General features: G+C 37.1%; 1 protein-coding gene across 1 annotated transcript in view; it reads right to left on the bottom strand.

Moving 5' to 3' along the window:
* DCBLD2 (discoidin, CUB and LCCL domain containing 2) overlaps window positions 1–23,776 on the bottom strand; it is an 87,393-nt gene that overhangs the window by 9,426 nt on the left and 54,191 nt on the right. The window contains exons 4-12 of the mRNA XM_065876285.1: window positions 14,961–15,012; window positions 12,607–12,679; window positions 12,152–12,285; window positions 10,457–10,497; window positions 9,356–9,571; window positions 8,451–8,575; window positions 3,738–3,888; window positions 2,842–2,928; window positions 2,570–2,695 (exon numbers count right to left, since the gene is read on the bottom strand). Of these exons, the coding sequence (XP_065732357.1) occupies window positions 2,570–2,695; window positions 2,842–2,928; window positions 3,738–3,888; window positions 8,451–8,575; window positions 9,356–9,571; window positions 10,457–10,497; window positions 12,152–12,285; window positions 12,607–12,679; window positions 14,961–15,012 (1,005 nt within the window). The remainder of the gene's footprint in view (window positions 1–2,569; window positions 2,696–2,841; window positions 2,929–3,737; window positions 3,889–8,450; window positions 8,576–9,355; window positions 9,572–10,456; window positions 10,498–12,151; window positions 12,286–12,606; window positions 12,680–14,960; window positions 15,013–23,776) is intronic.

Below are 23,776 nucleotides of genomic sequence, written 5' to 3'. Positions count from 1 at the left end.
ACTAGTTTCTTCCTCCACCTCTCAACCTCCTCCTGGCCATGACGGTGATAACAGCAACAACTGCTGCTATTTACTGGGTGCTAAGCGCCAGACCTGCATCTTATTTACTCCTTATAATCCCACCCAAAGAGAGAAAGAAGCTGAAGGTACAGGGAGGGAGAGGATAATCAGTAACACCAGGCCTCCGAGAAGCTGTATGGATGGGAACTAGGTGAGTATGCAGGCTCCACAAAAAGGAAGTGCCCTTCGAATGGCTTCTACTTTGGGAAGCTGAAGATGTAATTGAGAGTGACTGAGGATCTCTGGGTCAAGGGTTTGAAAAATACAGAGAATGTTTCAAACAGCTACTGTTGAGAACAGACAAAAGAGCTAACCAGGGAAACAGAAAGACCACCAGCTGCTACTGAGGGCTCCACTGAAGGAGGATCTGTACATTACAGTGGCACAAATCTGACCATGACATGATTTGCACCAGCATCACTCTCAGCCTGGATGTAAAAATGGAGAAAGGAGAAGTGAATAAAACAGAAATCATGACTCAGGATAGAAAGGACTAAGAAATTAGAAAAGCAAATGCGCTATATCCCTAAAATTTGTGAAATCGTAGAGAGAATAATCAGGTTCAGATGGATACAGTCTGACTTAATCAGAGGCATTAAAATATATGCTTAGGTTCAAAAAAACAATAAAAAGTTTACATACTACTGTTCCAAAGAAAAGGAGACAGGAGGTCTTCAACCAAAAAGACCTAGATGTTCTTTGTTATTTTAAAGATTACAGGGATCCTAGCTCTGGAAGAAAATGCTTTAAGAACCCTTTTAGTCCTAAGATTTAAAAATTCTATAATCAGATTTTAAGATGAACAACACTTTTTTTTTTTTTGCGGTATGCGGGCCCCTCACTGCTGTGGCCTCTCCCATTGCGGAGCACAGGCTCCGGACGCACAGGCTCAGCGGCCATGGCTCACGGGCCCAGCCGCTCCACGGCATGTGGGATCCTCCCGGACCGGGGCACGAACCCGCGTCCCCTGCATCGGCAGGCGGACTCTCAACCACTGCGCCACCAGGGAAGCCCTGAACAACACTTTTAAATGACTGTTTTTCCATCCGGGTATGTGGTCTGGGATTCCACCTGAACGCATGCTTTCTGTAAATGGATAAGAAGCTCTTTGTGGGATGCTGAAATTTCTTGTCTCTGTCAACTCTTGCTTCTCTCTAGACTGGACAAAATAAATGTTGCCCCTGCCATTTCAAAGAGTTGCCACCAAGTCCTCAGCCACTACTCCCACCCCATGACTGTGCACCCTGAGGGGAATTCAGGATGGAGAAAAAACAGAATACTAGCTCTAAACAGTTAAGATACATATCAATGAATAATTTCTATGAGCTCAGACTCTTGCATCTTCTCACACATAGAAAAGCACTAAAATCATTAACTTGAGACGTCTGGTTTTTGTGATTAGCGGTAATTTTTTGATGTGTGACTACATTTTTTCCAGCATAAACCCCTATAAATCCTGGCTCCTCCCTCTTTGGAACAGTTTCTCAGAACTATCTGAGAGGCTGTATCCCAGGCTACTGTCCCCAGTAAGAACCTGAATAAAACATAATTCTCAACTTTTAGGTTGTGAGGTTCTTTTTGTTTTTCAGTCAATACTAGCTTTTCCTGCAGCATGAGAAAGAAATTGGTCTCTTTGGGAATACTTCAGAAGATAGGAAGGAAACTGACATGTAGGAAGTTGTAGAAAGTTATCTGAATCCAGGCAAATTTTCAGAAAATGAGAATGATTAAGTGCTATGTGGCACAAGTTACTCTGAATGAACTGCTTTCTCTTCTCTGCACTGTCCTGAAAATTAGTGTGCTTTTTATCTGTCAACACTGAAATTAATTCCTCCACGCCACTGATGCTTTTTGTTCCTGAATTCAACAGAAATTTTGTTTTCAAACTAGTAAAATAAAAAAACTACTATGTTTTATATATGTTAACACCTTATATACTAATAATTAAAAGCAAAATTTGAAAGTAAATTGAAAGACACACTATTTATAATCTGAAAAACTGTAAACATTTAAAAAACAGAGACCAAATTTTTAAAATAAATGTTAACAGAGTATCTTTTTTTAAAAAAAAGTATGTATTTTCACCAAAACTTTTTTTCTCCTTCTTCCCTTTATCCTACCAAGTTCCCTATCCAGCAAATTAATGTATAATCAGAAAAAAAGTTTGTTTCCTGCTATGGTTTTAGTTATTTCTAGAAAAATTATCTTCCTAAGCCTGAGACTCCACATATTTAGCTATAGAGGGAAAAAAAAATCATAAGAGGAAGCCTAGAATACAGCAGCCATCTCTAAATATTTAAAGAACCATTTTACATAGTACCAGATAATAGAACTTAGAGCAATGCAGCCAGCTTTTTCTATAAGGTATGGAATCAAATTTTTTGCTATACTTAAAAAACAGAGGGAAAAAATCCTGAGCGTTTAAAAGCTGGAAATGTTTCTGAAAACTTAAGTTAAAAACAAAAAAACTCACTACTATGAACAGGTATTAATTTTTGGGTTTGCATACCTTTGGTCACATTTGGAGTTATGGTGGTATTTTTGATTTCAGGAGTGGCAGTTGTTTGCTCTGTGTGTGCAGGGAATTCATTGCTACTTCGAGGTTGTAGTGGTTGAGTAAATTTGGGGGCACGACCTTGAAAAAAGTTTTAAAAACTTTTTATTCTTTAATCTATACCAGCTTGATTTAAATAGTTACTTTATAATGCTTTTAATATGTTTATGGAAAATTATACCACAAATCCAGGGAACATCAAATTCTCACATTTAAAGTAGGCATACCTTTGGCTATTTTTGGAGGGGCTGTAGTGTTTTTGAGGTCACTGCTGCTCCGAGGAGGTGGAGGCTGAGTAAGTTTTGGAGGACGACCTTGAAAAATGGTTTAGAAAAGTTTATACATTTTGCTTATAAAAATCATAGTTAAATATAGTAATTTTAAATGTCTTTAACATTTCCCAGAATACTTAATTCTGCACAGTAATTTTAAATCTCAGAGAGAAATACGTCAGAAGGATAAATATACTCTGCATGAAATGCACAAATATATTGGGATTTCTGAGTTTTTAAATAATTAAATTGTCCGAAAAGAATCTTCTTAGGAAGGAGAATAACAGAGAGTCAGATGATATTGAATGATAAAGCTGTAAAAATGTCGTCACAGTATAATATACTACTCATTCAATTCATTTAATAAATACTTATGGAGGGCCCACTATGTGTCAGGCACTATGGTAGTCTGGGGGGATATAACAGTAAACAAAGTATTAAAATATTGTATAATTTTGAAGGAAGTTATTCCCATTTTTAATTTATTCAAAGTAAAAGGCACTTAGGCTAAGGTGACTTACAATCACCAGTGCTTATATGATACAAATATTCTACTACATGAGACCTGATTAAAAATTATTAAGGTTGAGACTACATTTGGAAAGCAATCTCATTGCATTATGTCATCAATGACACCCTCTCTTTCTTCTTCCACTTGTAATTTTGGAAACCAGTTTGATATCTAATATGATATTTAACAGGGATAACTATTTCTTTTTAAAAATCCCTTTAAGAACATACTGTAGAGGATAAACACTTACATTATTATTAATTAATTTCTCAGAGAACAGCACAGTCATTTTTAATTAATCCAGTGAAAACCACATGCCTTAAACATACTGTTGCTTTACCTTTAGGAATAAACTGACATCCAAGCAGTTCCACTTTCATGGCAATTTTCTGCTGCCATTGGGTAGGATTCACTCTAATAAAACGTGCAATAATTGGTGGCAAAAAGTTATTACGCACATCCTGGTGATAATCTTTGTTTCCTTGAAATATCTTTAAAAAACAACAAAAATTGGTACTTTACATCAACAGAGGCCAGGGCTAAACTGCTCCACTGAAACATGTTTTTGGTTTTTGCTCTGGGCCTTAAATGAGTTCTGCAAAATGTGACATTAAGCATTAATTTCTAAGAAAATAAATTAATCATAATTTGGTAAAACTATTAAGAAGCTGCACACTCTTCATAAAAATTTCATAGGAGGAAAATACTGAGTACAGAAATGATTTTAAGATGACTTAAACATAACAAAAGTTCTAACTTGGCAATTTGGGAAGAAGGTTTCGATTGCAGTGCACAGTACCTTGTATTAATAAATTAGTAACTCTAGTCCTGTGGAATCACCATTTAAATATATTAATTTTATTTTCAAAGTAAAGCATAATTGAACATTTGAGGTCTTAGAGGAAATGCTGTACTGTGTACCTTTCATAATTTTTCTCTCAATAAATAAACTGAAAGTGAACATACACTAACAAACACATAACAGATACATAGCTCCGCCTGCTGGAGAAACTATATAAACACAGTTCCCATATCATACATTTTCATTTCCTGCTATTTGAACCAGAAAAGTGACGCTGCCCACTGCCTAATTTAATAATCATAACTAAATAGCCACAAATGCATCATATGAATAATCCTTAGGTAAAAATATAATTTCAGGTGACTATTTCAAGCAAATAGTAATAGTATCTCACACTGGAACAGCTCTTAATTATTTACAAAGCATCTTCATATAATTAACTCAGATGTTCTTCATGACAAGCCTACAAAATAGGCAGAACCCAGAACACTGCGGTTTATACAATGTAAGTGGACTACATAGCCAGTCAGTTTACAGCAGTGATTTGAATCTGTGTCTTCTGACTTAACCATAGGGCTCCACTAAGCAAAAAAGAGCCCTCCTCATTTCTTCAGGCCAAATTACCTAGGCAGTTTCTAAAGACCATCAATAAACAGATACCTGCCTAAAATCCAAGTGGTTTTTTCTCAGTTAATGTGAGAACAAGTAAATGTTTAACTCCTCAATCAAGTTATTTCCAAATATAGCTATTTTCTTCCTGGCTGATTCAAATGGCATTCGACTATAACCTTCTAAGATGATTTAATATCCTTCATTTTTAAAGAGGTCTGAAGTTACAATAATCTCTGAACTAGTAAGCTTCCATTATTTCCTCAGATATTACTCTCAAGTAAAATGAAGGCGATTCCTTGCAGTCTATTATATTAGTGGAACAGGAACAATAACTAAACATCATCATCTTAGGACATAAAAACTATCCCTGAAATTTTACTCCATACTGCCATCTCATCTTCATAAAAAACTTAAAGGAAAAAGATTTCATAAAAACTAAGTAAAAAGGATTTTCATTTAATGTACAAGCATTTATTATGACCCCCCGTGTAATGTGGGGGCTCACAAGGTGCCACGAGGGTGAAATGGAAATGGAAGTTAAAGTTTTCACTCTCAAGGAACTTACATTTTATTGGATATTACCAAACACAAAAATGGCATACTATTAAAAAGCAATATATTATGAAAACAACTTGTATATACATTCCCATTTTCTGAAAACAAAACCAAAAGCAGCCTGAATCTTTGTGTATGTGCTCATGTATGTGTGCATGCTTAGAAAGGGTATGAAAATGAATACGTCAATTATCCCTGAGTTGGGAGTAGATGAGAGAGCAGATGGACAAACATAAGTGAGGCAAAAAACACTGTTATTTCATATAATTCAATGTAAGGACTTCCACTTCTACCCACGACAGACTAACAGGGACTGGATTTATCCTTCTGCCTTAAAGATCTGAAAAATCAGATAAAATATATGAAACAATGGTTTTCAAAGGCTGGACAACAGGCAGCATAGGGCAATACTCCCCAAGTGGAGGAAAACAAATGAGGTGAGCCCTTCTATTGCACCAGTATTGCCTGGAAAGAGCGTGGTGGTCTCCCTGAATTGAGGGAGAGTTCAGAGATGGAGAGGCTAAGGCAGCTAGAATTTGCAGGGCAGAGTGTGGGAGAGACAAGAATTACACAGAGACTTCTAGGGTCTGTTGGGGTTTCCCCTTACACCTTTAACTAAACTATCTGTGGATGGAAAAAAAACCACTAGAAAGGAACAGGAGAACAATTCTCAGGGCCATACAGGGCTGGGCCAGCTTATGTTGCCAACAGAGACTGGAGAAACCTCATATACATGGGACATTGGATTGAGTTCTTAGAACAGTATTGTCTCAGTAGTGGGGAAAAATTAGAACTAAAACTGCTCAGGTGCTGCCTAACAAACCTAAAATGTAAGCTTTGAAAAGATCACATGATTTCCAAGGAACCTAACTGCATCCCAGAATAAAGCTCAAAAATATTTAAAGGAGTAATAACAAAAAAAAGAAATCGAACACCAAGCAATATGAAGTTCACAATGTCTGGTAACCAATCAAAAATTACCAGGCATGTAAAATAGGACCCATAATATCTAACAATATATAAAGGCCCAGATATGACACGTTAGTATATAGTATTAGTAGACAAGGGCATTAAAAGGGTTATTATATACTCCATATGTTTTAGAGGTAAAGAAAAGCATGAGCATGTTAAGGAGAGACATGGAAGAAAATTTTAAAAGCCAAAAACTGAATATCTAGAAGTGAAAAATACAATGTTGGAGATAAAATACACCAGATAGGATTAATAGCAGATCAGACACTGAAGAGGAATAGATTAGTGAACTTAAAGATAAAACAATACAAATTTTCCAAACTGGAACATGGAAAGAAAAAGACTGGGGAAAAATAAACAGAGCATCAGTGAACTGATACATCTTCAAGATTCATAATCTTCACGTAGTTAGAATTGAGGAGGCAACATATTCAAGAAAAAAGGGCCTATAATTTTCCAAATCTGATAGAAATTATAACCCACAGATCCAAGAAGCTCAAAGAAATCCAAGCAGAAGAAACATGAAGACAACTACACAAAGGTACATCATAATCAAATTGCTTAAAATAGGGCTTCCCTGGTGGTGCAGTGGTTGAGAGTCTGCCTGCCAATGCAGGGGACACGGGTTCGTGCCCTGGTCCGGGAAGATCCCACATGACGTGGAGCGGCTGGGCCCGTGAGCCATGGCCGCTGAGCCTGTGCGTCTAGAGCCTGTGCTCCGCAATGGGAGCGGCCACAACAGTGAGAGTCCCTCGTATCGAAAAAAAAAAAAAAAAAAATTGCTTAAAATAAATTCTTGCTGAAAACAATGCAGACTAGAAAGCAATGGACCAGCATATTTAAAGTATTGAAAGAAAAAACTGTCAACCTAGTATTCTACGCCCAGTGAAATTATCTTTCAAAAAGGAAGCCAAAAAAAGTTTTTCAGAAATATGATTCAGTGTTGTTAGATGTTTTAATAATATAAGCATGGATAATACTTATAATTTCAAAAAATTAACTATATTCTACAAGTATAACAAATATTATTGTACAAATAAATATGTATGTGCTAATAGTAAAAAGTAAGTTTGGGGGCATTAGGCAGAAGTAAGTTAGATTCAGAGACAATATTTTTATCTGCTTCAAGGGGTGGAGGCTCACCAAAGATTGAAGTTCATGTGATATCAAGCAGAAGAGAGGAAAGAAGGCCTTGAGTAACAGCTGAAGAGTTTAGATCCATACGAAAGATTAAAGGGAATCCCTGGAGTTTTTTGAACAGAGAGGTGAGAAAAGTGGCAAGTGAAAATATATTAGCATATCATGTATATGATAGAGAACTGATAGTATCATAAAATTGAAACAAAACTCACAGGGAGGTTTCATTGAAAAAAATGTGCTCATAATTTCAATTCTAGATGAGAGGCATCCACCTTCCTTGGGGACAGGGACCCCTTGTGGTGGGTGGATCGAGGTCCAGGAGCCCAGGTGAAAGTAACAAACCTCTAGTTGATAGCCACCTCTACCTACTTGCTCTCTACCCCTAAGCATTGTCATTTCTTGCTAACTAGAACAGTTCATTATTACCACAGAGGTTAAGGAAATTCTTTAGGTGGAAAAAAAGTTGTTTTCTACGACAAAAGTTGGTGAGGTGATCTTGACATGACCTTTCTATAATATCCTACAATTTAATGCCCTTCTACCTTTAGCTCTTTTGTCCCCACCCCCGCTGGCCTAGAGTAGAAATCTAGGAACAAGTTAGGCTCTACATCATTCTGTGGATTGATAAGAAAAGCTTTTTAAGGACAAGAAATTAAAGTTCCTTTTTATTATTTCTTAATGAATTATTTAAACAAGTGAATTAAAATGTACTGGAAAAAAAAAATCAGGCAAGTACTTACCCTTACAATCATCAAAAGGGACCTAGAAGTACTGAGAATTTCCTAACCACAGGTAGAAGGGTAAGGCCAATAACTAACACTACCTAAAATAACCAGAAGAGGGCAGAGTAAGACCAAATGATATTTAATTTTTATATCACACAGGAAGAGCTTCTGTGGCTTTTGGCAAAGGCCACCTACCCCCCATCCCCCTTTTTAATGTTCTTTAAAAATACTCTGGTAATCATTTTACCTTATCCTGCTCCACACCAGGCTCTCTGTACACAGTCCATCTCTGCCCATCATCACTGTACAGAATTCTGTAGGCTGACACATAGTAATTGTGCTCCACCATGGTGGAGCCGGTGGTTACAATGCCTGGGAATGGAGAGGTCCTTTTGTTAGTGCTCACAGTCTGATCTTTGAAGTTTGTTCATCATTGAAGCATTAACACCTAAAATGTACTGTTGAAACATTTTTGTCGCTGGCACATTACCATATCTAAGTGCACGTTTTCATCCTAATGGTAACTAAATCCTTGGCTTTGCTCCCTTGTAGAGACAAGAAGAATGATAGGCACACGTAAGGAAAGGACTATTGTATTTTGGCAGCTTGTGTTCACGACACTGCAAAATATAGTTCACCTACTGAGAAAGAATGACTTCCTGGGAATGAATAGATTAAAGAAGATTACTGGTATTATTTTTAGAACCAAAGCAAAATAAATCTTTAACAAAATTATCTAAACCAATCCTAACCAATTATTCTGACCATTTAAGTTGCTCTAAATAATTAAATTTATACTTGGCACATGTGGAATATTATTTGTAGCACTTAAAGTGGACTCCTTGAACACAAATTTCTCTTAATGACTATAGGAGATGGTTATTTCAGATGTCGCAAGATCCCTTTACTGAAACACGACCTTAAAAGAATCTCTTTACAATGAAAAGAAACACTAGTAAGAATCAAATACCAACTCCTCTCCTCTGCCATGCTTTATAAAACCAACTTCGGTCATATTAACACCAGTACACTAAACTTAAAACCACATAATTAAATTTGCAGTGACCTAATTTTCTATGAAATTCTTAGATGTCACTAGGTTTCCAAATGAAATTAGTATTATAAATCATCTAGAAAATTGTGTCTCTTAACCTGTGATCTTCTTTTCCTTATTCAGATCTATTTGCAACCACTGATATTCATCAGTGGCAAAAGTGGCCCAAGGAGGTCCAGGTTTTTTCAGCCTGGCCTTTTCGGGTTTCCAGCTGTTCTCCTGCCCTGTGTGGTCCGTCCACTCCAGCACAGATGATGCCGTTATTTGAGCATCGGCGATCACGCCAGATTCCATGCCCAGTGTTCCATAACAACCTGAAACAAAGAAGAAAGTAATTTGGCCTCCAGATATAAACTCAAAAATCTCTAAACACTTGCTCATTGGAAACTCTAATCGTTCCTTTAATTAACATACACTATGCTGACAATATACTGTACTAGAGGGCTTCAAAAGTATGCAAATGTTTCTTGGGTCTATGTCTTCGTGTCTCATCAGAGAACGTACAGACATATTTATTCACAGCAGTAATCACTAGCTGAATGGCAACACATTACCCTCTCCCTGGGATACTCTCCCCAGAGGGCAACTTGCTCCCTTACCTCCTCTCCAGGTGTTTGCTCAGATGTCACATTCTCCATGAGGCCTGCCCCAACCCACATTAAACTTCGAACCTGTCCCTTCTGAACTGCCTGTCCTCTTTCCTTGCCTTATTTTCTACATCTTTTATAATATTGTAAACAGGACGTTATAAACATTCATTTACTTATCCGCTGTTTATTGTCAATCTCTCACTTCCAGAATGTAAGCTCCAGGAAAGCACAATTTTGTTTATTCTGCTCACTTTTGTTTCACTAGCACCAGAACAGTGCCTGACAAATGAAAAAAGGCACTCAATATTTTCTGTTGATTGAGTTAATTACTTCAGACATATTCAAAATTCCCTTTTTCTAAGGTAACTTCCATGCTTACATGATCATTTCTCTATTAATATAAAACCTCCAGTTTATTCCATTCATTAAATTATTAAGCACGTATTTTACCTCATAGAGTTATTCGTGATAACTAAATGAGAAAGTGCAAAAAAACCCCAAAACCCAAAACCCAACCTAGCAATTGGCAAAGTGCCTGATGTACAGTGTTCAAAAAATACTGGCTATTATACAAATTATGATAAGTTATAAAGTCCGTGAGAGACTTACCACTTGTCTTAAATGTAAAAAGACTTGTAGATAAGTGTCCCCTGAAAGAGAGAAAGACTTTTTTGGTGACACTCATATAACCACATGATTTCCTCATATTTGTCTTAGCAAAGCTTTCTTTTGCTTTTATTTCACTAAGCACCATCTATGGCTATCTATTAGACAGCATAATCAATTTTCTCTACAAGTATCTAGTGCCTAGTTTCATATATGATTATGCAAGTGCATCCATGCAACCTTCAATATGTATTTATTTTATTTCTTTTTCATGAAATAAATTGATTCCTAAAGTGTTTCTGTGGCAATTGCTTTTTGGGAATATATAATGAAAAGTGTAATTCTCATAGAAAGAGGCTCAAGCTTCCTGGGGCAAACAGAAGAAAAGCTGGCTACTACTAAGAGAGACTGCATTTGTTACAGGAAATCAATGTATCTAAGAAAAAGTTTCAGTGTTACAATGTAGCACTGCATTTGAATTTCAAAGTAACCGGCAGAATAGGTGCTTAGGGAGAGTGGAGGGGTGGGATTATTAGTTATTAGTTCACCATATGGCAGGTCAAAGGGCCCTAAGGACCTTGGAGGGATAAAATCATCAAAGTCATCAGTGTATGCTCCTGCCTTTAGCACAACACTCAAACCATCACAAATGGATGCAACCTGTCCGTTTTTTTAAATATGAAAGAGGGAACACATGAAAAAAATTCTTTCTAAAGGTATAACAGTGGAAAGGAATGAAACGATCTGCATAAAATCGTCCAGAAGAAACCAGAGGAAGGAAAGGTAGCTGACTCTAGAGCAGGGATGAGCAAATGACAGCCCATGCATGGCCTGTTTTGTATGGCCAGAAAGCTTAGAACAGTTTTTACGTAGTTAAAAAGTTGTAAATAAAACAAAAAAGAATGAGTGCCAGACATGTGGCCCATAAAGTCTGAAATATTTGTTAGCTGGCTCTCTACAGAAAAGGTTTGCTGCCTCCTGCTTTATACTGTCTTGAGTATGGATCACACTCTTGGCCTTCTGAATGAAACTGGCCTAGGACCTGAAGAGAAGCTGGCTTCAATTACGCTTATTGTCTGCAGGACCGAGCATGTCTAAGATGCAAGATTTACAAACAGATCACTCATACTATGTTTCTATTCAATGTTTCAATTTCTCCTGCTCTTGATGCCTAGTCTATGTTTTGTAATACAGTAGATCATAAATACCATGAAAATACATTCTTAAAATATTCTCTTGGGATGAGAGGGATTCATAATACTATCTGATTTATGTCAAAATTTGATTTATATTCAAAGCGTTTCAATTATCCTAATCCATCATGGGCCACACAGGCTATAAGGAACAGAGTAGTTAGTTATGCCTTCTGATCTTTAAAACGAAGTAAGGATTTGGCAATATACTTCTAGACTCACTCTGGGCTCTTTCAACACTTAGAAAAGAAGAAACAAATCACTCTTCCAAATGACTACCAACCTTTCTGACAGAGAACAAGCCAAGATAGCAAGACCTCGCCTGCACTCGTCAATACACTCAGATATCGAGCACACAAAGGTTATTTCATGAACACCATCAACGTCTGTCCTTATCACACAAAGGTTATTTCATGAACACCATCAACAGTGATACTGCTCAGGTCTAACTCATCCCTATCCCACCCCGTGAAACACGCTTATTATAAACAGCATATATACTTACACCACAGACGTTACGTTGTTAGCCAAAGAACTTTCATAGTACGGGATGCCTTTACTAATTACGACACTAATCCGGCCACCCAAAATGTTTGACACTACGCCTGCATGCACACCAGCCATGCACAATGGTGAGGACTTCAGGGAGGAAAGATAAAAGATTAGTTTTAAATTTTCTTTTGATAATTCATAAACAAGACACTTATACTTCTTCCTCTAGAAATTAATTGATCTGGGCAGTTTTCTTAATAAACATGGGATAGATTATTGATAATACAACACAGAACAGGTTTTTAGCAGAAGAAAAACAACAAAATGTTACATATTACTAAAAAGAAGTAATTCCTAGAAAATAAAAATCAAGATAAAGATACACAATAGATTACACATCTATCTATGAAGGAGTTTAAAAAAATGAAGTTTTATCATCACTTTAACGTAAGTCTATATCCAACTTACATCTCTATATCCATGAGGGATTGTTCCAGATATCTCAGCAAAAGGAAGCAGACAACCAGCGGGGCAGTATTTGCTGTGAAATAAAAACAAGTTAAAGGGTATATAGTGCTGTACTTTCTGGGGAAAAAGACCAAAAAATGTCACTTACCAGTTTTCAGTTCAATGTAAATACCATAATCTCACCACTCTGAGAGAACCACCACTTCTAAAAAGCCCTTAAGATTTTCTTCCAACCATTTACACGTCTTCACATACATATATACAAAAATTATTTCATATTCTACATACTGCTCTATTTTGCTTCATAATGAATGGCAGACATATTTCTACTGTAAGAGCTATTCATGATATTTAATAGCTACATTTGACTTGGTGGATGAGCCTCAATTTATTTCACCAGCTCTCTACTGATCAAATTTAAGTCGATTTAAAAAAAATGTTTGGCATTCATTTATTTACTCACTCACTCATCCACCTACCCACTTAACACATTTACATGAATGTCTATTACATTGTCTGTTAAGTGCCGGGCTGTGCTAGGTACCGGGTTTACAAAGGCCAACCAAGCAAATATGGTGCCATCCTCACTGGGTTTACATTCCTGTGGTGGGAGAATACATTAAATGGATACTTTAGATTAATTAGATTATGATTAATTAGATTATGATTATGCTATAAAGAAAAGGCACTCTATGAAATAACCGGGAGGAATATAACAATAAAAGTAATACAAACATTCAGCAAACTTACTATGTCCCAGGCAACATTCTAAGTACACTTCAAGTCATCCACATAAGAACCCTACATGGTAGGTATTATTATTATCCTCATTTTACAGATGAGGAAACTGATGAGCTGTGTGCCCAGGTCACACAGTTGTGTCGTGGTAGATGGGCTCCAGAGTTTGTGTTCATATGCAGGGCTCTGCACTGCCTCGGTCAGTGGACGGGGCTCTGACGAAGGGAAGCCTCAGCGGAGAACCACCAGCTGTCACTGGAACAGTGCAGGGATGTGCAACGCAACCAGAAGGAAAAGCATGTCCCTGAGGCAGGATGGCCTGTGTGTGTCTGGAACCGAGGACAACCAGTGCAGGTAGAGTGCAGTGAGAAAGGTAAGGTTAGTCTGAGAGAAGCTTGGAAGAGGGGACAGGGATCAGATCATGCAGAAGCCAGGGGGGCTGTGGTGAGGAGTCTTGGAGTATATTTCTAAGTAAAAAGAGGACGTCAACAAAGGATTTTGATGGTCTATACATATCATCTGATTTTTATTTTTGTTAAAAATTTATTCTGGCTCCTGGAAAGAAAAGAGACTGTAAGGACCATGAGTGGAGGATAAGACACAGTTAGGCAGTCCAGGCGAGAAAGGACGGCAGCTTGCATGTGGGTGGTGATAGACGGAGCTGGAGAGTGGAGGGTCCAAGACAGCTGATCCTCTGGCAGGGCCGTGTGACATACACCGATGCCAGGGTTACCGCTGCTGGCCACAACCCCCGACGAGGGCTGAAGAGCCCCACCAGCCCACAGAGAGAGAACCATTCCTGAAGACAAAATGAAGGTTCTTTGGGGAGCAGTAGCAAGTTGGGGGAGGTGAGTGAGATGGGTCTTCAAAGATGAGAATGAATTTGCTAAACAGAGAAGAATAAAGTGATTCCAGACAAAAGTTCTGAGAGCTCAGAGCAGTATAAATAATCCAGGGACGTTTCAACATGAGTAGGTTAACGTGAGACTAGAAAAATGGCCCAAAGACTACTTGTGAAGGACCCTGAGAACCAGGCTAATGAATAGGGATGGCATTTTGTCATAATAAGTAGCTCCTGAAGATTTCAAAGCAGGGGAGTGAGCGAATACAGATTTTAGAAAATAACTTGGCAGAATGTGAATGGCAGAAAAAAGCCAGCAAAGGTTAGAAAAGGGAAACCAATTACAAGTTAATCCTAGTCCAAGCAAGAGACAAGGGTGTAAAGCAGGAAAATGGCAGTATTAATAAAAATGCCACCTGGGTAAGAACAGTGAGGAATTCTCTAACAGCCTAAATCATCCTGTTACTTCTTTTTGAGCAAAGATAAATGGATCTTCTACCTTTATTAGGAGTTTTGCCAGATTTTGAAGAGTGACTAGTCCTACTTTTAAAGTATATCCAAATTATACTTCCATTGTGGAGAAGATTCAAATGCTAAAAGTTAAGGCAAAATTTAAACATGGCAACTCAGTGGTTTTACATAAGCTCTGGTTTACTGATGTCTCAGAACAATGATTATGAGTCACACCATGTACATTAATCTTAAGTACATAAGATGAGGATGAAATAGATGAAGAGTAACATTTAAGAAAAAAAAGTCACAAATATGGTCATACCTGAACTCAGGTTCCAAAAAACTGGATGCAGTGTCTAAACAAGTAATTAGATCTAGGAAAAAAAAAAACAAAAACGGATTCAATAATAGGTTTATTCTTGCTGAAACACCAACTGTTTCCAAACCCATATCATATTGTTCTAAATTTCAAAATCTTAACAGCTATCAAGGTAGTACTTTAACTTTTTATAAGGTTTTGGCAATCACAATTTCTTTAAGTATCTGGACTTCTGGGGCTATGTCTGCCCAATATTGAATACACCACATCGCCTCATAGAATCACGTATCACACACATGGACGGCACACAGATAAGTATAATTTATAGCCCTGAAGTAGCTTCTATAAAATATATTGATAGCTTCTGAAGCAAATATTTCTTGTTACTATATGACTAAAAATGATCCTTTGCTGGTTACGCATGAGGGAAACAATAACAAATGAAAGGTGAGTTAATTCTGTGGCTCTAACTAACTGCAACTCAAAATCTGGTCCAGGAGTAGGACCAGCAGCGGCAGTATCTTCTGGGAAGTTACTAGAAATTCAAAAGTTTGAACACCATCTAGACCTACAGCATCTCTTGGCAGTGGGGCCCAGAAAGCTATTTTAACAAGTCCTCCAGGTAATTCTAAAGCACACTCTGCATAAGACAGAACTTTAAAGTTTTAACATTTCCTATCTCAAAATCAAATCTGTGTAAGAGCTAACCTTGTCTAATTAAGACCTAGGTCACAGGCTTGTGTAAAAAGGTGGCTTCTGGTTCAAACATTTCAGTGGTTTCCTTCTGCTCTTAGGACAAAGGGCAAAGTCTTCAACACAGCCCCCAAGGTCCGACCTCAGTCTGGTTTTGCCCGTCTTGGCCTCTTTTCATACTAGCTTTCTTCCTCTTCCTCTGTGCTCTCGGCCAGGAAGGCGCTTCCACTATCCCTTCACCTGGCTCACTCCTCTCTAGATCTCAGCTTAACTGTCACATCCCCTCAGAAGCTGTTCCTGATCTTCGCAAGTCAAACTGTGCTAGCACACAGTAGGCACTTAGGGCTTTTTGGTTTAACGAATGGATGACTATTAGATGTTCTCATAGTACCATGTGTCACATAAGAGTGATCTGTTGCAATCATTTTAGTGTTGATAAGCAACATCATTTTATGATGCCTAGCCCATGGGTAGTGACTGAGGCTGTCAGTCTTCACCTTTGTATCGCCAGCAGCAATCACAGCATATGGCATAACAGGAGGCTTTCTATCAACATTTATTGAATAAATGGATGAATAAAAGCTTCTGATTGTTAGCATGTTTGGCTAAGTCCAATCATGGACTAACCTGTAGGGGGAAAACCTGGAAGAAGGTCCTAAGCCAATCACAAAGGTGAGTGATTTCACCTATAAATGCTAGCCAAACACTGTGCCGAGGGTTCCCAATACACTGACAGAGATAACACCTCGCATTCTTCTCGGCACACTGAAGGTGTACAAATATTTGTTAAATCAATGGCAAGCACAGAATAATTGATTATTCTATTTTACAATTCTGAAGAAAAATTATGTGTTTATTATCCAACTGGTATGTGTCTTGAAAGAACTAGAGCATAATAACTGTTAAACTAATAGGAAAGTGGTATTTTGAGAGAGATTACATGGATGAATATCTACATAGTATAGGTATGATTAAGTTAAATCTGTATTTTAGGAGTTTAAGAGGATACATGCCTGGATAGAGGTTCACTATCACCTGGTTAACTGACTAGGAAAAGCAGACAAACTGAATTACCTGTATATTCTATAGATATTCCTGGCAATCTTTACACAGCATCAATAAGAACTGATTTTCCACTTTCCTGTTCCACCAAAAGAGTTTCCAACTTCTAAGATTAGAAACTGAACTTCTAAGATTAATAGCCTGGGATGAAAAGGTACCTGTGTGGTCCAACATGGCATTCAAGCCATACGAAGACTGCCAGCTGGCCCTATTACCTTCAGGCTACATGCCAGAATCTCCTAGTCAACTATGGATATACTTGATTAGAAGAGGGCTTTATGATAATAAAGCCCATGCAGTGCTGAAACTCCAGATTTTGCACAAATGTATGCAACTCACTTGACCTTGCTCTCAAATTCCATGGGGGCTCAAAACAGCTCCCTAAGAGGAAAATATGAATTACAAATGGAAAGCTATAAGGAGAGCCAAGAAGACAAAAGAAAAAGAAAGAAAGTCACGATTAGAGATTTTGACCTTTACAACTCCATGAAGGCAAAGAAAACATCAATTAAGCAGGGAATTGAGAAACTTTAAAACGTGTCTTTCTAGAAAGCTTCTCTATTACTATCACTATTACTATAAGGCGCCCAGTTAACAAGAACACAGCCTAGGCAAGATGAATGCAACTCAAAGGGAACCATCTGACTCAAACTTCTCACAGCAATGTATAAGTTATCATAATGAATGGAATAGAACTGAGAGTCCAGAAATAAATCCTCAAATTTACAGTCATTGATTTCAACAAGGGTGCCAAGACAATTTAAGGGGGGTAAAAATAGTCTTTTTAACAAATGATGCTGGGACAACTGGATATCCACATGCAAAAGAAAGAAACCGAACCCCTACCTCAGATCATATATAAAAGTTAACTCAGGGCTTCCCTGATGGCGCAGCAGTTGAGAGTCCGCCTGCCGATGCAGGGGACACGGGTTCGTGCCCCGGTCTGGGAAGATCCCACATGCTGCGGAGCGGCTGGGCCCGTGAGCCATGGCCGCTGAGCCTGCGTGTCCGGAGCCTGTGCTCCGCAACGGGAGAGGCCACAACAGTGAGAGGCCTGCGTACCGCAAAAAAAGCGCAAAGAAACAAAAAAATAAACAAACAAAAGTTAACTCAAGGTGGATCTAAATTCAAGAGCTAAAACTATAAAACACTTAGAAGAAAATACAGGTATAAATCTTGACTCTGGATTAAGCAATAGTTTCTTAGATATGACACCAAAAGCATAAATAAGCAAATACATAAAAACACATAAACTGATTTCATCAAAATTTGAAATTGCTGTGCTTCAAAGAATGCTATCATGAAAAAGAAAGATAAGCCAAAGAATGACAGAAAATATTTGCAAAGCATGTATCTGATAAGGATCTAGTATTCAGAATACGTAAGGAATTATTACAACTAGACATTAAAAAGACAACCCAATTTTTAAAAAAATATTTATTTATTTATTTGGCTGTGCCAAATCTTTAGTTGTGGCATGTGGGATCTAGTCCCTGACCAGGGATCGAACCCAGGCCCCCTGCATTGGGAGCTCGGAGTCTTAACCACTGCCAGGGAAATCCCTAACCCAATTTTAAAAGGAGCAAAGGATCTGAATAGACAGTTCTCCAATGAAGATATACAAATGGCTAATAAGCACATGAAAAGATACTCAACATGATTAAGTATCAGGGAAATACTAATAAAAATTACAGTGAGATACCGTTTTATACCCACTAGGATGACTAGAATCAAAAAAACAGGTAACAAGCGTTGGCAAGGATGTGGAGAAACTGGAACCCTCATATATTGCTAGTGAAATTGTGAAATGGTGCAACTGCTTTGGAAAATGGTCAGTGCCTTAAAAGGGTAAATACAGAGGTACCATATGACCCAGCAATTCCACTACCAGGTATATACCCATGAAAATTTAGAACATGTGTCCATACAACACGTGTACACAAATGTTCATCAACTGATGAATGGGTAAACAAAATGTGAAAGAAGTGGTATATTCATAAAATGAAATATTACCTGGCAATAAAAAGTGCTCATACATGCTACAACATGGATCAACTTCAAAAACATGCTAAGTGAAAGAAGCCAGTCACAAAAGAGCACATATTACATGATTTCATTTATATGAAATATCCAGAATAGGCAAATCTAGAGAGATAAAAGTAGATTAGTGGTAACCTAGGACTGGAGGGGGTTAAAGATTAGCGAATGGGTAGTGATTATTACTTGATTATTACTGACTACAGGGTTTCTTTTGTGGTGATGAAAACGGTCTAAAACTGACTGTGGTGATAACTGCACAACCCTAAATATACTGAAAATCAATGAACTGTACATTTTAAGTAGATGAATTGTACGGTATGCGAATTATCTCAATAAAACTATTAAAATCTTAAAAACAAGAAAGAAAAAGAAGCTATCATAGAAGTAGTAATAATTTCCTTTCATATACAGCATATTTGCATTGATGGATGAAATAAGCTTAGTAAAAGACAGAGCCAGGATTGGCAGTTTGTTTATTTATTCATTTGATCATGCATTCAACAGTTTTTAATAAGTATGTATTATGATCAGGTGTTCTTCTAGGTGCTATAGATGGAGCAAAGAACAATCAGACAAAAATCCCTGCATATATGAAGTGTACCTCCTGTGGGGGTAAGAAAAAATAGACAATGTAAATAAGAAAAATATATAGTGTATTAGTCGATAATAAATACACAAGAAAAATAAAGGAAGGAAGTTAGGGAAAGTTAAGGGGTTGCAATTTTAAGTAGAGTGGTCAGGGTAGGCCTTACTGAGAAGGAAGCATTTGAATAAAACTCTAAAATAGGTGAGGGAGTGAGGTATTAGGTATGTGGATAACGGAGAACAGTCAAAGGGAATCACAAAGGCCCTCAGAAGGAAGTATGCCCAGCATTGTTGAGGCCAGAGTGAACAAGGGGAAGACAAGTAAGAGATGAAGCCAAACGAGTCATGAGAAGCCATATCCTAATGGCGTCTTGGAGGTAAGGACACTGGGCAGAATGAGATGGGACCTTCGATTTAATAGGATCACACTGATCACTGGGTTGAGAGTAGACTGAAGGGGAGAAAGGGCAGAAACAAAGGTCGGGGAGAAAGGGCAGAAACAAAGGCCAGGGAGGAATCTCTTGCCATAACTGAGGTAAAAGTTGATGGTAACGTGAACTAGTGTAGCAGTGGAGGCCAAGAGATGTAGTCAAATTCTGATATACGTACATATATATTCAGAGAGGTGGTGATGGATGTGAAGTTTGAGACAGAGTCAAAGATAACTTGAAGGTTTCTGACCTGTGGTAATTAAAAGTATGCATTCCACGTAAAGTGCTTAGGGCAGTGATTATAATAGTAAGTACTGATAAAGTACTCATTGTCAGCTCAGTTATCAAGCTGGATCCACTCTAACACAATACTAGCACACAATACTAGAAAATCAGTGATATATGTTCACAGTGAAGAGCAGTATTTAATTCACTCAGTTCTCAACTAAGAGCTTCTGGATGGGAATTTTTTTTTTTTTTGGTAATTTTACTCCAATATTTAATACATACAAAAGAATACTTATAACATATACATTACTACACGAAACACCAAATATACTGTGAACTTCATTTGGGTGCTCTGGACAGCAGGGAATGGCAGCAGTAGTAGTACGCAGAACGCCCTCAGGGATTCTGCTGAAGCTCACAGCACTCCATTCCCTCATTTCCCCCGCGCGGCCCAAAGAAGAGGTGGCATCTACAGTGCACATTCTACACTAGTTTTAGCAGCAGAGTCTAACCCAAAGTGAGTGTGATCATAATCCCTATAAAAAGAGCTGCTCTAACCTTTAAAGAGGAGGCAGGCCTCCATTGGGTTTTGAAGGCAGGATTATGTGACCATGAGGAAGAGCACAAGAAAAATACGAAAACAAAGATGAGCCAATAATCAACAACAGGATGACAGATTTCAGGGTTTTCTTAATGAAGACATCAACATCAGATTTTCTAAGACAGCTCTAACTTAGTTAGCAATATTACTATGAGGCATAATTGATATCCTATACACAGGGTTTTATTTAAAGTACAATTAAAATTTTTTCTAATATATAGTAACTGCATAGGCTTGGGAACTTCCTAGTTATTCCATGAAATATTTTTTAAAACATGATACCTAATGTTAACCCACATGTAATACCATGAAAATATGATATTTTATAAGTTCACAAATAATAAAAAATATCAGCATATTGGCTACTTAGAAATATTTTTGATTGACAGCACTGTCTATTCCTGAGATTAAAGGATTGTGAAAGAGATTTAGATTTTCCCCTAATTAATACTCTGTTTTGTGCTCTTGAATAAATTGAAAAGACTCTCAGCAGTGTCAGTACCCATCACTTACAAGAGTATATCACCAACTATATTAGCTGCAGGGTATAATTTTTGTCCAGCTGAAGCCATTTACTTCTGAGGGAAGGGATGCTTGAGTGCCTTTATTTATTCTAACTCAAGGAAGCATAAAGCACTGTAACTAAGTAATTATATTTACCAGAAAGAAGAAAATACACAAAGCAAGACAATGTATACTACAAATTCTTCTCCTTTATTTGCTCTGAAATTCTTTTAAATAACAAATTCCCCAGAAACTGAAGGGACCCGAGGTCATTCTTTCCCAATTCTCACTTTGTCAGCAACCTTGCATTGCAGGTGTACAGATAGCTACTTTGTTCAAGAGCTAGAGGATGTGGGACAAGGCTCATCTTTCTGCTAAATTCTTGTGGCAATATTATTGTGTGACCTTGGGAATAATTCCTTGTTTCCACGATAGGAACCTGGCACTGATTTGTACCATGTGCAATCTAGTGAAGGGAAATTTACGTATATAATAAAACATAATTTACCGTGATTCAGCATCAACTAACATTTACTAAGTGGCAGATAATTTATGTGGTACTTTACATCTAATCTCCTTTTACATACTGAGAATAGAGAATAAATCTTGTTTCTCTTAGAAATATTACAATGCCATCTATGGAAGCTGAGTCCACAACAGAAGCTCAGGGAAAATTTTCTCAGATGAAAACAATTTTTTTTTTTTTTCACAGATGATGTAGGCATGGCTCAGTTGCCTAAGCAATAAGTCAAATAGGCTACAAGCTACATATGGATAGATCAAACCCTCTCCACACCTAAATTCCTATATACTAAAAAATGAACATAAGACATATTAAAGACATTATAAGACATATTGAAATAACATAAGACATCTTATATTAAAATATAAGAGACATTAAAAATATTAAAGATTGTAAGACACATTAAAATTCTTTTGTAACCTAGTATCGAGGACACTAATAATATCTTAGTAAGAGTAGCAGTGAATGAATTTGTCCCCCGGATAGCACAAGATAGCACAAACACATACTAAGCCCCTTAAAAGAATTGCTAACTTACTAAAAAAACCAAAAAAAACAAAACACATAGAAAACACTTAAAATCATTAAGGTGCTCTTGAGGTTATCTGTCAGTCTGAAATAAACTCTATCTCATAAAGGTGAATTGCCTCTTTGGGTTATACCACCTTAACAAATTAATTCTGTTTATAAATTTCTCTGCAAAATTGGTAACACATCAGCACCTTTGTTGTACAAGTTGACATCAAAATACAGATATTTTTCTGCGTGTATACACACAAACACTATACATATTCATTTGTGTATAAATAAGGACAAATCTAAAAATATGCATGTAAACTGAGACTTCATTAATAAAATCTTACTAAATAGTTTAAAAGTTTTAAAACGTTTGCCAGACACAACAACAAAAATTAGGAACGCAACAGAAAAACTAAAAATAGAAACATAGCTAAGTGTAGCACTCAAAACAGAAAGGATGCTATAAAATTACTGTACAATTAAGGTAGCAAAAAATCTAAGGAATTCATGCTCTATTTTCAAAACCAAAAACATCCCATGCAGGAAAAAAAAAACCAGTTACAGAAATCTGGACTCTATTAGAAAGGAGTTCTCTATTCCACCCTTAGGTTTCATTTACAAGTTAATATAATCCGATGGAAGATGGAAGAAATGGAAAATATTTGCAAAAAAATGTGGTTAAAGAATGTAGCAATTAAAACCTTTTATACTATTGGTGTTAAGTCTAAAAATAACCCAGCATATAGCAATAATAACCCTGTCAAATGGGAATATTTGTCAGGCTCAGCTGTCCCCAAGTCCTAAGCACATTGTCAGGAGGCAATGAATAAACAAGTGTTTATGAGTTCCAATTAGGCAGCATGTTAATACATCTACATTGGATCATTTTATTTCACATGTAATTTTAAACTAGTTCCTGTTTTTTCCTAAAAAAATAAAGGCAAACTTTAGAGTGACCAATACAAAATTCTGGATTGGTAAAATTTGAAGTAATGAGGTTTAACATTACTTTTTAAGTGATAATTCATGTTCTAAAAAAGGAATATCAGACTATCACTTTTCAGCTGGTCATACACATATATATGTGTACACACACACGGATACACACCCCGCCCCAAATTGATGGCACATAACAAACAGAGGCTGCCTTAAAAGACCAGAAGCTATCAATGCAAATGCAGACATGCCTTCTGAGCTCATTGTTCCGTAACTAAAATTACCTAAAAAATTATTGCCCAGTCATCCTAGAAATGTTGAGCTTTTCTTAGAAAGTGGTTAATGTTGAACAGATTCAAAACCAGGAATTTAGAGCAAATCACCTATAAAATTTATTTTATTTTTCAAGTCCAGTGGTAACTACTGTTTTTTACATTTACATTTTAGAATGAAAATGTCGGTATCATTTATTATTCTGGATTAAAAGAACTGAGTTACTGAGTCTGGAGTGGCTGGCTTTGACTCTCTCAGTAAGACCAGCAGTAACTAAGGAGTTTCTCTCTACAGAACTTCTAAACAGTGGTTGCTAATATGTTGCCCAGGATATGTCTAGGATCCACGTACATCTTCATTTTCAGATGAAAATTTCAATTTCAGAAAGTCTAGTTCGAATCTGATGGAATTATACCAACTCAGA

Source organism: Phocoena phocoena, chromosome 4, assembly GCF_963924675.1.
Source record: "Phocoena phocoena chromosome 4, mPhoPho1.1, whole genome shotgun sequence".
Taxonomy (NCBI): Eukaryota; Metazoa; Chordata; class Mammalia; order Artiodactyla; family Phocoenidae; genus Phocoena; species Phocoena phocoena.
The sequence above is the reverse complement of the archived record's forward strand: the minus strand, read 5'-3'. Positions and strand labels throughout refer to the sequence as shown.